The sequence below is a fragment of the Gopherus evgoodei genome, chromosome 5, assembly GCF_007399415.2.
Source record: "Gopherus evgoodei ecotype Sinaloan lineage chromosome 5, rGopEvg1_v1.p, whole genome shotgun sequence".
NCBI classification, from domain to species: domain Eukaryota; kingdom Metazoa; phylum Chordata; order Testudines; family Testudinidae; genus Gopherus; species Gopherus evgoodei.
In genome coordinates, this window is record NC_044326.1 from 44,821,744 (window position 1) to 44,839,973 (window position 18,230).

The 18,230-nt window shown below is 42.7% G+C and overlaps 1 protein-coding gene across 3 annotated transcripts in view; it reads left to right on the forward strand.

Annotated features, from left to right (window-relative positions):
• WDR19 (WD repeat domain 19) overlaps positions 1–18,230 on the forward strand; it is a 126,749-nt gene that overhangs the window by 63,799 nt on the left and 44,720 nt on the right. For all 3 annotated transcript variants that reach the window (XR_004000798.1, XM_030565629.1, XM_030565628.1), the window contains exons 17-24: positions 2,098–2,302; positions 3,223–3,382; positions 6,020–6,130; positions 6,823–6,932; positions 8,729–8,786; positions 9,698–9,844; positions 9,935–10,017; positions 11,566–11,649. Coding sequence is in view for 2 of the 3 variants with exons in the window: in XM_030565629.1 (XP_030421489.1) it covers positions 2,098–2,302; positions 3,223–3,382; positions 6,020–6,130; positions 6,823–6,932; positions 8,729–8,786; positions 9,698–9,844; positions 9,935–10,017; positions 11,566–11,649 (958 nt within the window). In the remaining variant the exon portion in view is untranslated. The remainder of the gene's footprint in view (positions 1–2,097; positions 2,303–3,222; positions 3,383–6,019; positions 6,131–6,822; positions 6,933–8,728; positions 8,787–9,697; positions 9,845–9,934; positions 10,018–11,565; positions 11,650–18,230) is intronic.

Below are 18,230 nucleotides of genomic sequence, written 5' to 3' on the forward strand. Positions count from 1 at the left end.
ACCCATGGCCTGCCTCCACCATGTGCTGATTTGGGATATATGTAGAGCAGCCACATGGAATTCAGTACACATCTTTGCACCATTATGCCTTGGTGAAGGACTCAGTGACAGATGCCGCCTTCAGGGCGTGGCTGTCCTCTGCTTATCTTTTCCATCTGCATCTTTGCACCCTCCTCTGACTTAGGTACCACATGTTAGTCACCCTTAATGGAATACAATAGGGCTTATCCCTTCAAGAAGAGGAGTTTACTGACCTGTTAACTGGAGGTTCTTCGAAATGCGTGGCCCCTATCTCTATTCCATTTCCCACCCTCCTTGCCTTCTGCTGCAGATTTGCTGGATTTGCAGTGGAAAAGGAACTGGAGTTGCCTGTTCCGCCTTTTATCTCTTCAGAAAAAAACATGAGACAAGTCAGGGCACATGTGCAGGCCGATGAACAGTACTTTCTAATTCTCCACTCCAGACCCATGGTGTGCATGTGTAAACCGTCAGTGGAATACAGATAGAGATCACGCATCTCAAAGAACCTCCAGTTACAGGTAATCTCCTCTTTTCTGTCTTACTATCTATCCCTTTCCTAATATTCGGTTAGCTTTTTCGACTGCCACTACACATTGAGCAGTTGTTTTCAGAGAACTATCCACAATGATACCAAGATCTTTTTCTTGAATTTGCTCCAATATCTTTTCGGGTACAGAAGTTAAGCTTGCTACATCGTTTTATATGTAGAATTGAGTGTTTTCCAATGTGTATTACTTCACACTTACCAACATTGAATTTCATTTGCCATTTTGTTACCCAATTACCCAGATTAATGAGATCCCTTTTTAACTCTTCGCAGTCAGCTTTGGAGTTTACTGTGCTGAGAAATTTGGTATTGTCTGCAAATTGTGCCCTTTTCCAGATCATTTATGGATATGTTGAACAGCACAGGTTGCCATACAGATCTTTCAGGCACCCCACTATTTACCCCTCTCCACTGTGAAACTAGACCATTCCTACATTTTATTTCCTGTATCTAACCAGTTACTGATTCATGAGAGAACCTTACCTCTTATCCCATGATAGTTTATTTTGCATAAGAGCCTTTAGGAGCTTAAGTTTAAGCTTAAGAGCTTAAGGTTTGGGACCTAGGTAAAGGCTTTCTGAAAGTCCAAGTATACAATATTGACTGGATCACCCTTGTCAACACACTTGTTGACACCCTCAAAGAATTCTTATAGATTGGTGAGGCATGATGTTCCTTTACAAAAGCTAGGATGATTCTTCCCCAACATATTGTGTTAATCTATGTATCTGATAGTTCTGTTCTTTACTATAGTTTCAACCAATCTGCCTGATATTGAAGTTAGTCTTACCAGCCTGTAATTGCTAGGAGCCTTTTTTGAAAATTTGCATTGTATTAGCTGTCCTCCAGTGATCTGTTACAGAGACTGATTTAAGCAATAGGTTACATACCATAGTTAGTAGTTCTGCAATTTCATATTTTTGAGTTCCTTCATAACTTTTGAGTGAATACTGTCTGGTCCTAGTGACTTATTACTGTTTAATTTATCAGTTTGTTCCAAAACCACCTCTATTGACATTTCAGTCTGGGACAGTTCCTCAGACTTGTCACTTAACAAGAATGGCTCAGGTGTGGGAATCTCCCTCACATCCTCTGCAGTGAAGACCAATGCAACGAATTCATTTAGGTTCTCTGCAGTGGACTTGTCATTCTTGAATGCTCCTTTAGCACCTCTGTCATCCACTGAGTGTTTGGCAGGCTTCCTGCTTCTGAAGTACTTTAAAAAACAATTAGCTCTCTTTGTGTCTTTTGTTAGTTGTTCTTCAAATTCTTTTTTGACATATACTTTGACACTAGGTACATACAGTAGATGATGAATGCCAAACAGGAGACCTTTAATTAGTCAGACTGGTCCAGGTGTAGTGCTGCTGCTATGCCAAAGGATAAAAGAACAAAGCTGTTGGTATTTTCAGAATAAGATTCCTTCACTCTTACATTTCTTAACTGTTCACAACTGCAACTGGTTGCTAAACATGTCATAATGCAGGAGCATTTTAAATAACCTTTTTTTTTCTGTTCTCCTAAAACAGGGTCCAAGGTTATTTTGGCAGGTGGTACCAAGGTTCCATTTTCCCACAAACCATTGCTTTTGTATAATGGAGAATTAACCTGTCAGACTCAGAGTGGGAAAACAAACAATATCTATCTTAGTACTCATAGTTTCCTTGGCATTGTGAAAGACACCGGATTTAATGAGCTGAAACAAATACTTACTCAGACTTTAATGCTGAAAAGGTAAGTCTGCTTTTTAATTATATTGGGTTAATCATTTCCTTCAGTGATTGAAGCACACAGTACAGCATACATTGGTGTTCTAAAAATCTCTTGCTGAATATCGATAAAATTATATTGAACCATCATTCTGTATAAGTGCTTAGTCTGTCTGGGTAGCCAAATAACAAATGACCCAATGATGCTTTTTCTCACTTGAATAAATTACTGTAGCTCTTACTTTACAGAGTATTCTGGGCTGCATGGTAGCTTCTGTCTCAAAACTCACTGAAAGTGTATGCCACCCACTTCTTCCATTCTTAGGGTACATCTACGCTACCCGCCAATTCGGTGGGTAGTGATCGATCTATGAGAGATCAATTTATCACGTGTAGTGTAGACGCAATAAATTGATCCCCGATCACTCTCCCATCAACTGCTGAACTCCAGCTCGGTGAGAGGTGAAAGCAAAGTCGACGGGGGTTTTGCGACGTGCCGCAAGGACGCAAAGTAATTTTAATTCGATCTAAGATACGTTGACTTCAGCTATGCTATTCTCATAGCTGAAGTTGCGTATCTTGGATCGATTTTCCCACCCCCTTCCCCCCCCACACAGTGTAGACCAGGCCTAAGGGAGCAAAAAACAGTACACTGAGAGGGTGTAGTGCAAGGTGAGAAGTAAGCCAGGGAAAGAAAGTATGTTTCTGAAGAAGAAAGGTGGGGCAATTTTGGTATAAACTGCAGGCTGGTGTATTCATGTGGCCCTGCTTTTTCCTGTCAGAGGGCTCCTAGCAATTTACCCAAAACCTAGAAATTATTCAGTCCCCAGTTTCCCTCTGCTTTAAGGTTAACTAGTTTTTGAGGTTTAAGAGAAAATGTTCTAAGAAAATACACATTGAATGCAACTGTTTGTTTATTTGAGTTTTGTTTTTCACCCTGCATAGGTTTTCTGAAGCATGGGAGGTATGCAAACTTCTGAATGATCAATCTGGTTGGAATGAACTGGCCAGAACTTGCCTACATCACATGGAATTGGAGTTTGCAATACGTGTTTATCGAACAATTGGAAATGTTGGGATGGTGATGTCACTAGAGCAAATAAAGGTAACATTTAAAAGTAATTACCAAACATTTTTATAAAAAGATTAAGATTTTAAATGCACTTTTAAGATTGCTGGAATTCTGGTGTTGTGTGTTTATATTGAAGAAGAATTATTTTAGAGGTGTCAGTATCTTAGAGGGAGAGGAAGAGTATGTATTGAGAAACCAGAGCCATCTCTAGACAGCTTGCATATTCCAGAGTGTGTTAGTTGCTGGAATCCCTCCTTAATTAGTTGATTTGCATGCAGCACTGTAGTATTGCATGTACTGTACATATACTATGGTATGTAACCTATCATTTAAATCAGCTTCTGTACCAGATGACTGGAGGATAGCTAATGTGATGCCGATTCCCTGGGCCACTTCCCCACAGCAGCCCCCACTCAACATCAACGGTTTCAAACAGAGTGCCTCAAGGGTCAGTCCTGGGGCTGGTTTTGTTCAATATCTTCATTAATGATCTGGAGGATGGCGTGGACTGCACTCTCAGCAAGTTTGCAGATGACACTAAACTGGGAGGAGTGGTAGATACGCTGGAGGGTAGGGATAGGATACACAGAGACCTAGACAAATTAGAGGACTGGGCCAAAAGAAACCTGATGAGGTTCAAAAAGGACAAGTGCAGAATCCTGCACTTAGAACGGAAGAATCCCATTCTCTGTTACAGACTAGGGACCGAATGGCTAGGAAGCCGTTCTGCAGAAAAGGACCTAGGGGTTACAGTGGACGAGAAGCTGGATATGAGTCAAGAGTGTACCCTTGTTGCCAAGAAGACTAACGGCATTTTAGGCTGTATAAGTAGGGGTATTGCCAGCAGATCGAGGGATGAGATCATTCCCCTCTATTCGACATTGGTGAGGCCTCATCTGGAGTACTGTGTCCAGTTTTGGGCCTCACACTACAAGAAGGATGTGGAAAAATTGGAAAGAGTCCAGCGGAGGGCAACAAAAATGATTAGGGGGATGGAGCACCTTACCTGCGAGGTGAGGCTAAGGGAACTGGGATTGTTTAGTCTGCAGAAGAGAAGAATGAGGCGGGATTTGATAGCTGCTTTCAACTACCTGAAAGGGGGTTCCAAAGCGGATGGATCTAGACTGTTCTCAGTGGTGGCAGATGACAAGACAAGGAGTAATGGTCTCAAGTTGCAGTGGGGGAAGTTTTAGGTTGGATATTAGGAAAACTTTTTCACTAGGAGGGTGGTGAAGCACTGGAATGGGTTACCTAGGGAGGTGGTGGAATCTCCTTCCTTAGAGGTTTTTAAGGTCAGGCTTGACAGAGCCCGGGCTGGGATGATTTAGTTGGGAATTTGGTCCTGCTTTAAGCAGGGGGTTGGACTAGATGACCTCCTAAGATCCCTTCCAACCCTGATATTCTATGATTCTATTTCCAAAAAGTCTCCTCACCTCCATTGTTGGCTTATGATGAAAATGGCAGGATAAGCTGTGACCCTTGCATCTAGAGAGAGAAGGGCTACGTGGAGGGTCACAGGGAGCCTCTGAGGCTAGCAAAAATCTGCCAGGAAACACAAGACCCACGGAGTCAAGGACAGAACTTTGTCACAATCGTTACAGACATACTTGCTGACCGGTATTTGAAATAAATGTCCAAAATAATTGAAATTGGTGCGATTATGTAGTGCAGGGATCGGCAACCTTTGCAGGCGGCTCGCAAGGGTAAGCACCCTGGCGGGCCGAGCCGATTTGTTTACCTGCCACGTGCGCGGGTTCGGCCAATCATGGCAACCACTGGCTGCGGTGTGCTGCTCCAGGCCAACGGGGGCGGCGGGAAGCGGCAGCCAGCACATCCCTCGGCCCGCGCCACTTCCTGCAGCCCCCATTGTCTTGTAGCAGCGAACCGCAGCCAGTGGGAACTGCGATTGGCTGAACCTGAGGACGCAGTAGGTAAACAAACCAACCCAGCCCACCAGAGGGTTTATCCTGGCGAGCTGCGTGCCAAAAGTTGCCGATCCCTGATGTAGTGTTATTTTGACACACAAAATGTGAAGAATTTTACAGAATTTTAAAATATTGAGTGCAAAATTTTTAATTTTTCGCACAGAATTTTTAATTTTTGGTGCAGAATGCCTCCAGGAGGAATATAATATTGCAGTTTTAATGGTAATGGCATTCAAACATTTTTTCATTTAAAAACAATTAAAAAAATGTGTCACTTTGAATGCCTTGGCTGTTTTTGTGAAATGCAGAAACCTTAAAAAAAAAAAAATTCTGATTTGTGTAAGTACTGGTATCCACTTCTGCAACTCTTACTTACGTATGGAGTCCCATGAGCTTTACTGGAACTGTTCAAATGAGGGCTTTCAAACTGGGCCCTCACATTTTGCTGACTGCCATGTAGTGGGGTAGAATCTGCCCTTTCCTATTTGATGGCATCCTTACATGTACATTGAGAAATGTCCCATTTCTTGTGTAATGAGAGAGGTTTTAACAAATTATGTAACTGTGCATATGATACAGCAAAAGTATGTGCCATGTTTTTTCTGGGTGACAAGTGTGACACATGCATAGACATGACCTGACAGGTGGATCTGTAGAATCTTTTTTAAAAATTAGTAATAGATGACAGAGTTTGTAATATGGTCTTCTTCTGGACAGTTGTAGCACTCAGTATTTTTATTTACAGGGAATAGAAGACCACAACCTCTTAGCTGGACATCTTGCCATGTTTACTAATGACTTTAATTTGGCTCAGGATTTATATCTGGCATCCACCTGTCCTGTTGCTGCACTTGAGGTACCCAGTTAAGTTGCCTAAAACGTTGTCAGATGTTAATTGTTTTTCTTGCCAACCTAATATACGCTACTACAGGGGTCGGCAACCTTTCAGAAGTGGTGTGCCGAGTCTTCATTTATTCACTCTAATTTAAGGTTTCGTGTGCCAGTAATACATTTTAATGTTTTTAGAAGACCTCTTTCTATAAGTCTGTAATATATAACTAAACTATTGTTGTATGTAAATAAGGTTTTTAAAATGTTTAAGAAGCTTCATTTAAAATTAAATTAAAATGCAGAGCCCCCCAGACAGGTGGCCAGGACCCGCACAGTGTGAGTGCCACTGAAAATTAGCTCAAGGACCGCCTTCAGCACCCATGCCATAGGTTGCTACCGCTGCGCTACTACCTGATTATTTTGCATGGTGATAATTCTGCACAGTTTTGTAGTATTTCTAAACCTTTTGAGTCATAATGATATGGGTCTGTCAATTGCTTAAGATAAGTATGTATTATGCCTCTTATTACAATATCACCTTGCTATCATCTGTCTCAAACTTTCTGTTGAATCCAGTCAAGATTCTAACATTGATAATTGTATTTATAATACTAGAAAATAATATAATGATTCAGTATTTGATGCTTACATCAGAAAATTGTTTCCCCCCTCTTCCCCCCAAAAAAGCTGACTTCAAAGAATTTCTTTTGGTAACAGATGAGAAGAGATTTGCAGCACTGGGACAGCGCACTGCAGCTGGCTAAGCGTTTGGCCCCAGACCAGATCCCTTTCATATCAAAGGAGTATGCTATGCAGCTTGAATTCACGTATGTTCTCTTGTAAAAATGTAGTATTGTAATATTGAACTAGTACTCCTACTGAGTAGAAAAGTACTAGCAATGTCCTGAAAGCATTTCCACAAAGATCTTGATTTGTTTGAGCCTCTCCAGCTCATTGCAGTGCTATACAGAATCCCTGAGAGGTCCTGCAGCTGCTGTACCAGGGAAGTTGGGAGTATCCACAGAAAACTACTCTGGAGACATGGTTCACAAAAATAGCTGCTCATGATCGATTTAAGTGCCCATAAAAGAAAAAATGAAGTGCGCACCAACCGGCAAACTTTGCAATGCAAACAAAATAGACTGTTAACCAGAGGTTTAGTTGCAGAGTAGTGTCAGTTTGGCGTCGCTTTCTCCTACCTACCATCTTTTATCTCCACTGCTGAGAGTAGAAGACAGCTTGGTATTTAAATGCCCAGGCCTGTCCTTCCCAGGTCACGCTGGGTCATCCTATCTCCTGCATATTTGTGAAAAAGGAGAGCCAGACTTCCAGGTCAGCAGTCTAGTAGAGACAAGGAGTCTACCCTATTCCCCTTGTCTTTCAAACCTAACTATATTGCTGTCCCTACCAGGTTGATATCATGTTCCCTTTGGCTGCCAAATCAAGGTAAGGGATCATGGCTGCTTCAAGTATGTACCCATGATTAGCCATTGAGCAGGCTTAATCTGGTAAAGTAAGTGAGATTTATGGGAAAACAGTGGCTGAGAGATTGCTTCTTGGGGTACCAGGTTTCTACGGTACTAAAGAGATCATACAAAGGAGCTCCTTAGAAGTCAAATTCAGCCTCATCACCAATGACTTTCGAGCTTTAGAAGGCTCACTTCCTAGGGCCCATAGAAGATTTTGGCACAACGGCCATAAACCTTGACATAGGCCTTATTTCCATGCAAATATGCACTGATATCACTAAATCATTTTTAATTCACACCTTTTTGTTGTTTTGGAACAAATCTCAGAATCCTTTTATTTTGGAATAAAAGTGTCCTATTTCTGTTTTAAGTCGGTAAATAAATCATTCAGTCAACATTAGTGGTATCAAAATAGGACACTTCTTTCAGAAATGAGCTTCTGTTGCTTGTTGAGCTCAAGGTGCAAAGGCCTAGAAGTGATACAGGAAAGAGGCTTCTCCAAGAAACAGGTGTGCATACTCACTGCTTAGTCTTCTTGGAACATGAAGGGACATGACACACATGCTTAATTCCGCCCTTCGTATCTGAGCCACAGAGTCCTGATGAGCCATAATTAAAGGTTCAAGGCCAATAGGGTCAAAGTGAAAACGAAATATGCCATGGCACAAACTACATAACACTTACTAACTAACAATAATACAATTGAAGTCTAGAAATTAAGGGAGTTTTGGATCAAAATCCCCCAAATCATCCTGTATACTGAGAGAAGATACCTGCAAGTGGCCACAGAAAAGAGGGAACTGAGACATTTGTGACCATATGTCACTTTTGTAACCTTACCCTGAATGTTTGGAGCCGAGGAAAAGGTGCTAATGCAGCTCCAACAGGGGCTGCTTTCTAGAAGGTTCCCAAAGGAAATGCAGCAGCACTAGGGGTGCCCATCACACAAAATGGGAATATGCAGTGGCCACCTGAAAAAATAATTGCAATTTATGTTAAATGCTGCAAAAATGTGATCACAGGATTAACTGTTTTAATAAGACTCTATTAGCTGACAAATAAATGGAATGGATGTCCTAAGTATGCAGGTTTAATATCTCTGCAGTTGTTGTTCCTATTAATTTACATTATTAACATAAATTATTTTATTTTAGGGGTGATTATGTGAATGCTTTGGCGCACTATGAGAAGGGAATCACAAAGGACAATAAGGTAACACTCTTCAATGTTGGCGGCATACAAGTAATTATATATTATACACTGAATCCTTCTGTTCCAGTATACTTAAATACAGGATTTTGTATTCCTCTGTAAATGATATGACTCTCTTCCTTTTCAAAGAACAATATTGATATTATGTTGGTCTTTTCTGTCATCTTATACACAGAGAAAAATGGCTTGCTTGATGTAAAACAGTAGTTTATTAATATCTATTGCATTAAGATTGTAGTACGGAAATTATTGTTATCATTTAAACAATTTCACAATATTTATATAAAAATTAAGGGGGACAGTGCCAAAATAATAATATATTTATATATGATACTTATATAGATCTCTGCTCTTTTGGTGAAGTCAATTGTTCAGTAAAGAAAAAAAATGAATAGTCAGATTTTTTCAAGACAAGAAATAGAAATGCTTCCTTGTATATTTTAAAACCAAATGTGTGAATTGGGAACTAGTACTTAGAGAGAAGTCCAATTAGAAGCAAGTAATTTCTCCTTCTGTCTTTTTCTATACATGTGTTTTGGTGTTTTTGTTCTGTTTCTTTGTCTCTTTTTGAAACTTACCTTTGTCCTGTATGCCTGACCTACTCAGTTATTTCAAAAAATAGAATGTAGTGTGAAAGACTAGATGGAACTTCACCAGAAAGTTACCTAAATGTGGCCAGCAAGGAAAACATAGGCTTTTCCACAATTAATGGTGCCATTATTTAATCATAAATACTGACTGTTGCCTTTTCAAACTCTGGTTTAAATTTTTTAGACAAGAACAGTTTTACCTGAGGTGAGGTCGTTTCTGGTTGATGCATTTCACTGTTGTTGCAATGATTGCAACGGCTTCTGTAAAACCAATACTTTTTGCACTGAAAATGTAGTTATCACTTTACTTTTGATTGCCAGTACCAGGAACATGATGAAGCTTGCCTAGCTGGAGTGGCTCAGATGTCCATTCGAATGGGAGACATTCGTCGAGGGGTTAATCACGCCATTAAACATCCTAGCAGGCTACTAAAGAGAGACTGTGGAGCCATTTTGGAGAGTATGAAGGTATCCGTAGTATTAGAGAGAGCATTAATAACATGATGAATTCACAGTCTACAAATAAATTAAAATTTTGTATAATTTTCATTATTGTAGCAATTTTCAGAAGCCGCCCAGCTATATGAAAAGGGGCAATATTACGACAAAGCAGCATCAGTATATATCCGCTGTAAAAATTGGTAAGTGCAGCTTTAGTGCAGATTTACGTTCCTTGAAAAATAGGTTATACTGTAGTGCCCTTTGAAAAGGAATAAAGTCCCTGATCATCTTGATTAATCAGACACATAGTTCACATGACAGTCTACTGACTCTTTTCCTGGGAACTAAGTCAAGTATGATTTACATTTTGAATCTTCAGAAACACAGGTTGATGTAAATCAAAACTTCTAGTGCTAACGAAGCCAATTCAATCAGGATGGATGTGGCCCATTCCCAGCAGTCAACAAGAAGGTGTGAGTATCAACAGAGGGGAAAAAAAAATGTGGTAGTGACTCAGTCGCTCTCAGTCTTTATTCGGCCTAATTTGATGGTGTCAAGTTTGCATATTAATTCCAGTTCTGAATAAAGGCCTGAATGAAGACTAGGAGTGGCTGAGTTACTACAAAAATAATTTTCCCTCTGTTGATACTCACACCTTCTTGTCAACTTTCGGGAATGGGCCACATCCACCCTAATTGAATTGGCCTCGTTAGCACACACCTCCCACTTGATAAGGCAACCCCCATCTTTTCATGTGCTATATATTTATGTGTCTACTGAATTTTTCGCTCCAGGCATCTGATGAAGTGGGTTATAGCCCACAAAAGCTTATGCCCAAATAAATTTGTTAGTCTCTAAGGTGCCACAAGGACTCCTCATTGTTTTAGCATCATATGGCTGTTCAGCGTTGTTTTCAAAATGAACTGGGCCCTTGTCCAGTTCCTAGGGAGCAGGTGTTTATATAATAGAATTGCCACCATAATTGGACTCCTCTTAGCAATCTCTGCAGAGCAAACAATAATTGAATTGGTAGAATGACAGATGTACCTTTTCCTCATGAGCTGGTTCCTCCAGGTCAGAATTGAGACACATTGGAGTAGTACAGGGAAAGCTTGCATTGCTGTCATCAGTACTGTGCCTTTTATGTGAATAAATGAGAGTATGGCAGAGTCCAGAGTGGTCTGTCTGGCACTCCTCACAAATAGAAACTACAGACCAGATCCACTAAAGTATTTAGGTATGTAAGTTCCACTGATTTCTAAATACCTAAATACCTGTGAAGATTGGGGCCTACAATCACATCCAAAATTAAAACAAGGAAGAAATGATATTCTATAAGGCCCATTTACATTGTCAGAGCAGCATAGCATGGCCCGAAAATGCACAGTAACCAATTACTAGTTTTTAGATGTGTAGCAAGTGCATATTTTTGAAAACTTTGAAGCTCTTTCAAAGCTTCTCTTGTATATAGCAGAAGACAGCATATTTGTAATGCAAAATATCGTGATTAATTTCCTTGATCGTTTAAATGAAAATGAGATCACCTTTACATACTAAATTTTTTTGTCTTAATTATTACTAAAGAATAAGATCATGTTGCTGGTATTCATACTGCACATGTTTTGTAAGTCCCTTTTTCTTCTCTCTCGAGTATTTCTATAAATATCCATATACTTTATTTGGTTAAGACAAATCAAAAAGAAAGATCATCTTTGTTATTTGATTACTTTATTCTCTTTGTTTTCTAGGGCAAAGGTTGGTGAGCTTCTCCCTTGTGTATCATCTCCAAAGATTCACCTGCAGTACGCCAAGGCAAAAGAAGCAGATGGCAGGTAGTGTTTAATTTACAGAATCAAATAGCCAAGGGTTTAAAGCTACAGAATGTTAATATTCACAGTTTTATTCATAAAAAAATTAGTATATCTAGTGACTACGTATTTGTGGAAAAATATAAAAATCAAGTGTTATGCAAACATCTTGAAACTAGACAAAGATTATGTTGCTGATTAGGAAACAAATAGTTCTGATAGATTATCCTTGGGTTAAACTTTAAAAAGCTATTTTAAAAAGGTAGCACTATAGCTGTTAAGTACTGTAGTTTTGTTCAGTGGTGGTGATGTGCTTAAGTTTATTTTTCTTCTAAAGACTCCTTCTGAGTTTTTATAAAAAGCTATGATTAGTCATCACAATCTGTGAAACAAACAGTTTTTACTTTTTAAAATAAATTACAGTAGCACTGTTTGTAATAACTGGGTCTCCAAATTTACCTTCATTGTGAAATCAACTGTAAGAAGCGAGTGAAGTTCATAAAATGTCACAATAACCTGTAACAATAAACATCAAACATCAATAAACATTGATGTGAAAAGGTGGAAAAGAGAGACAAAAAAAGGACTGTGTTAAGCTCATGCCTGGTAAACAAGAAAATTGGTGTGTTGGAAATTAGGGCTAACTGATGATGAAAATATTGAGAGGATGGGCTTTTCTGCCCATTACTCCCCTTCTGAAGTCCTTAAAAGAGAAAACTTTTGGGGGAAATTCAGGCGGAAGAAGCTGTTTGCCAGCAACTGCTGCAGCAGGCTTTACCATCATGGCTGCTGCTGTCTCTTGCCATCGTGGGGCTTTCTTATCCTGATCCTGAGAAAGATGCTGACCAGACTGGGCCAGAGAGAGGGATTCAGATGACATTACCACCTCCACCAGCTCCAGCTAAATTCAGAATGCTACCTGCGATGTGAGACTCTCTCTGTCTCTCACATGTGTGCGCTCACACACACTATCTTTTTTCTTCAAATCCACCCTCCCCCACACACATTTCTTCTCTTTCCTGTCCCTCTGCTTTTACCTTCGGTTTAATAAGAGTCTGGCTTAGCCAGGCAAGACTGTATTTGTAACATTGCTGTTACCCTGTGACCAGAAAGAGGTGATAAAAAGCAATGCCCTAAAGATGCTGGTACAAGTTTGCCAGATCTCGCAGTGACTATTAAGACAGTGAGCCATATCCCTTCTCCGCGCAGCAGTGTGGTTGCAGGTAGGAGTCAACATCAGACACAAAAGCTGCATTTTCTATCTTCGCTGTTCTTTTCTCTTCCCACTTGTGAGTGTCTTGTGTTGTCTTCTAGGAAACAGAATTGGACTTTAACAGCAACAGCAACCACAACAGCTCAACTAATATCTTTTCATTTCCCCAAAAGGACAGTTATTACCAACATTATTACCACATAAGAGACTGTCAAACAAGTGGTTTTTTCCTTCTAAAAACTCTCTAGCTAAAGGCAAAGGAAACAAGGAATGTTGTTAAAATGAAAGCCTTAGCCCTGGTCTACACTACGCGTTTAAACCGAATTTAGCAGCGTCAAACCGATTTAACCCTGCACCAGTCCACACAACGAGGCCCTCTATATCGATATAAAGGGCTCTTTAAGCCGGTTTCTGTACTCCTCCCCGACAAGAGGACTAGCGCTGAAATCGATATTGCCATGTCAGATTAGGGTTAGTGTGGCCGCAAATCGACGGTATTGACCTCCAGGCGGTATCCCACAGTACACCATTGTGACCGCTCTGGAAAGCAATCTGAACTCAGATGCACTGGCCAGGTAGACAGGAAAAGCCCCGCAAAGTTTTGAATTTCATTTCCTGCTTGCCCAGTGTGGAGCTCTGATCAGCACGGGTGGCAATGCAGTCCCAAATCCAAAAATAGCTCCAGCATGGACCTTACAGGAAATACTGGATCTGATCGCTGTATGGGGAGACAAATCTGTCCTATCAGAGCTCCCTTACAGAAGACGAAATGCCAAAGCGTTGGAAAAAATCTCCAGGCTATAATAGACAGAGTCCACAGCATAGTGCTGCGTGACAAGCGTAACGGAAAGCCAAAGAATCAAATGGACGCTCATGGAGGGAGGGACGGGGTACTGAGGACTCCAGCTATCCCACAGTCCCCGCAGTCTCCGAAAAGCATTTGCATTCTTGGCTGAGCTCCCAATGCCTGTAGGCTAAAACACTTTGTCCGGGGTGATTCAGGGTATATCTTGTCAATTTACCCCCCTCCCCCACGCCTTGAAAGAAAAGGGGAAAAAAATAGTTTCTTGACTTTTTTCAATGTCACTGTATGTCTACCGCATGCTGCTGGTAGACATGGTGCTTCGGCACTGAATAGCAGCATCCTCTCATCTCCCTTCCCTGGTGGCAGACGGTACAGTGCAGAATGACTGATAGCCGTCCTCATCATCATCCGTGAGTGCTCCTGGCTGGCCTCAGGTGAGGTTGGCCAGGGGCGCCTGGGTAAAAATAGGAATGACTCCCGGTCATTCCTGGCAGATGGTACAGAACGGCTGGTAACTGTCTTCATCATAGTAACTGGGGGCTGAGCTCCATCAGCCCTTCCCCCTCTTTCATGTCTAAAGAAAAGATTCTGTACTGCCTGGACTATCACAGCAGCAGGACGCTGGGCTCCTCTCCCCCCCCACACCCTTTAATGTCCTGCCTGGACTATCATAGCAGCTGGAGGCTCCCTCCCCCTCATTTTATCTCACTAACAAGTCAGTGTTTCTTATTCCTGCATTCTTTATTACTTCATCACACAAATGGGGGGACACTGCAACGGTAGCCCAGGAGGGTTGCGGGAGGAGGGAAGCAATGGGTGGGGTGTTGCAGGGGCACCCCCTAGAATGGCATGCAGCTCATCATTTCTGCAGGATCTGACATGGAGCAGCTAGTACACTTGCCCGATATTCTAGGCAGGACTGACTATTTTTAGATAAAACATAAAAGAGGGAATGACTTGGGGAGTCATTCCCATTTTTGTCTTTGTGTCCCCGGCCAACCTCAGCAAAGGCCAGCCAGGAGCACCCATGACAGCAGCAGACCGTACAGAATGACTGATAACTGTCATCTCATCGCCAATTTACACTGGCACGGCAGACGGTACAGAACGACTGATAACCGTCTCTGCTACCTTGCAGAGGCAAATGAATGCTGCTGTGTAGCGCTGCAGTACCGCCTCTGTCAGCGGCATCCAGTACACATTGGTGACAGTGACAAAAGGCAAAATGGGCTCCATGGTTGCCATGCTATCCATGGTTGCCATGCCAGGGCAATCCAGGGAAAAAGGGCACAAAATGATTGTCTGCCATTGCTTTCACGGAGGAACGAATGAGTGACGACATGTACCCAGAATCACCCGCGACACAGTTTTTGCACCATCATGCAATGGGATCTCAACCCAAAATTCCAATGGGCGGAGAAGACTGCGGGAACTATGGGATAGCTACGGGATAGCACCCACAGTGCAACGCTCCAGAAATCGACACTAGCCTTGGTACATGAACGCACACCGCCGAATTATTGTGCTTTGTGTGGTCACGTGCACTCAACTCTATACAATCTGTTTTACAAAACCAGTTTATGTAAAATTGGAATAATCCTTTAGTGTAGACATACCCTTACTTAATACTTTATGTTTTAAATGCTTTAACTGTTATCTTTTGTTTTCTGTATCTTTAATAAAAGGTTATAAGACTTCAATTTTATAGTTGCCATGGTACTAAGCAGGCTGGGGTTTCTATTCCAAACCTGAATCTTGTTTAACACTATTTAATGTTGGATAGTAACATCGTCCTGTTAATACCTTTCTTGTACTATTTCATCTTATTTATTCCCATCTAAATTAATACAATGCACCTCATTTACACTAGAGACAGGGACAGTCTTTGCTAATTATTGATTAATGTTTAGATAAGCAAACACTTCGTGCATCTGACGAAATGGGTATTCACCCACGAAAGCTCATGCTCCAAAACATCTGTTAGTCTGCAAGGTGCCACAGGACTCTTTGCTGCTTTTACAAAAGCAGGGATACATAATCACAAAAAATAAAGTTTTTGCTAATTGTAATATACAAATAAATATACTGTAGAATATTTTGTGAAAATAACCAAGGCTTAGTATTATGAGGAGTCACTGCAGTGCTCTTCCGCTAAATATTTGCTGTGATGTGAGCAGAGGCCACTATTTTTATGCCAGTAATACAGTGTGTGAATGAGGAAGGTCCTATTGTAACTTGTTTGACTAGGGCAGGGGTCGGCAACCTTTCAGAAGGGGTGTGCCAAGTCTTCAGTTATTCACTCTGATTTAAAGTGTCGCGTGCCAGTAATACATTTTAACGTTTTTAGAAGGTCTCTTTCTGTAAGTCTATAATATATAACTAAACTATTGTAGGTAAAGTAAATAAGGTTTTTAAAATGTTTAAGAAGCTTAATTTAAAATTAAATTAAAATGCAGAGCCCCCCGGACCAGTGGCCAGGCCCCGGGCAGTGTTAGGGCCACTGAAAATCCGCTCGTGTGCCGCCTTTGGCACACGTGCCATAGATTGCCTACCCCTGAACTAGGGGAAGAGAAGAGAATGGGAGTTCTTTTTTGAGTGATTGCTCATGTGTATTCCACAATATGTGGCATGCTCGCCAAGTGCACCAGTGCTGGAAGTTTTTCCCTAGCAGTACCCGTAGGGGAGCGCCCCAGTGACTCCTGGAGTGGCGCCTCTATGGCGGCGGTATAAGAGGCGCTGCACACTTCCCCCCACCCTCAGTTCCTTCTTGCCACCAGTGAAGGTGCGTTGGAACTGCTCTGCTCCAGTTTGTCTGCAGCTTTCCTCTAGATCGCTGTAGAAAGCCTATGCTGATCAGCGACCCTCACCAAAGTTGCTTAAAGTGTTTGGGAGAAGCCCACATTAGTGATAAGTGTTTTGGCCCTTGCAATGGTCTCCAAGCTGCCAAAATTGGACTTGGCACCAAGTTCAGCAGCATCAGTGCAAAGTGCACCTTTGGGACTGGCCTTCCAGTGCTGGTCACTGTCCCAGTACTGGCTTAGAAGCAGAGGGAGCACCCGGGGAGAGGACATTTTCTGACATCCCGTGTGGGAAAAGGAAAGTCTGGGGAAGAGTATAGACCCTTGTGGGGCAGAAAGCCAGGCACCTGTATCGCCAGCTAGGCCAGCCAGCCTTCCTAGGAATGCACTGGCCACCCCAAGTAGTGGCAGAGGCCCCAGCACCTCGAAGTCCCGTTCATACCAGTGCCCCCGACACCCCGCCAAGAGATGGTCATCTCCAGGGGGAAGCCAGCACTGGGATCCATTCCATGATCTCCATCTGTGCGGCATCACTCCCTGGCACCGCAGCAGTTGACGTCAAAGTGACAATCCCCAGGGATGTGCTTCCGACCTGCCCAGACCGACCAAAGTTCCTAGCACCATTCACGGGACTCTCAGCACCTGTTCCCTGTGGGATGGCACCGCTCTCCTGATGGCCAACACGGCCTCTTCGTGCCAACGGTCCCCAGAATGACTCTCGTCTCTGGACAGGAGATGTCACTCCCCAGGATGAGGGACTCCATCGGGGCCCTGATGAAGTCAGCACCGATTGTCTGGGTCGAGGCAGTGCTCCCCTCCATTCCATTTCCAGTCGCCAGACTCACAGCACTAATCTCAGAGCACTAGGTGTCAACTACCTGGTCACAGTCACTGATCCGCCGAGCTCCGTCACCAATCCGTGGCAGACGGCTTCAGGGCTCGGCTTTCTTGTACCTGTCCCCCTGCTGCAGACATCAGGATAGCAGGCAGGAAGAGGACTTAAGAGACCGCATCAGCACCGCAGTGGTCTCCAAGGCAAGACCTTTCCCCCTCGAGCTTGGAGGAGGTAACTGGTGTCTTGGGCCAAGCACACCCAACCAAATCGGGTGTGGGGGGGCGCTCCCCCAGGGCCACTGCCTGGTGCATGGCCAATGGCCTGCCCCTTGCCAGTTTTGGAATCAATGGAGGTTTCCCCAGGCACCAGAGACCATCATGCAGTGCCCTGTATCAGAGAGGAGGTCAGTGGGGTCTAAACAGGGTGCCTCAGGAACCCCCCTCAGCCTTGGTGGACGCCACCTAAGCGGAGGATGCAGAGCCAACCCCTCCTCCCATCCTCGCCTCCTTGTCATCCTTGCCCGACAAAGCAGTGGTGGGACCATCCCAGACAGTGCCACAGGACGATGCCAAGGCATACCAGGAGCTGCTGAAGAGGGTGGTAGCGAACCTGGAGTTGGAGACAGAGGAGTTGGTGGAACCCTCGGACTCCTTGTTTGACATCTTGGCTGCAGTAGCCCCATCCAGGTTGGTTACTCCCCATTCATGAAGGGGTGGTGAAGCTGATAAAAATTTTGTGGCAAACCCCATCCTCTCTCCTGCCCATTTCCAAGCAGGTGGAGAAAAATATTACCTCTGCACGAAAGGGTTTGAATACTTGTATTCTCACCCATCTCTGAACTCTCTAGTGGTCTCAGTGGTCAATGAGAGAGAGAGACAAGGGCAACCAGGCCCAACTCCCCAAATAAGGATGACAAAATGCTTGATTTATTTGGGAGAAAAATTTATTCATCTA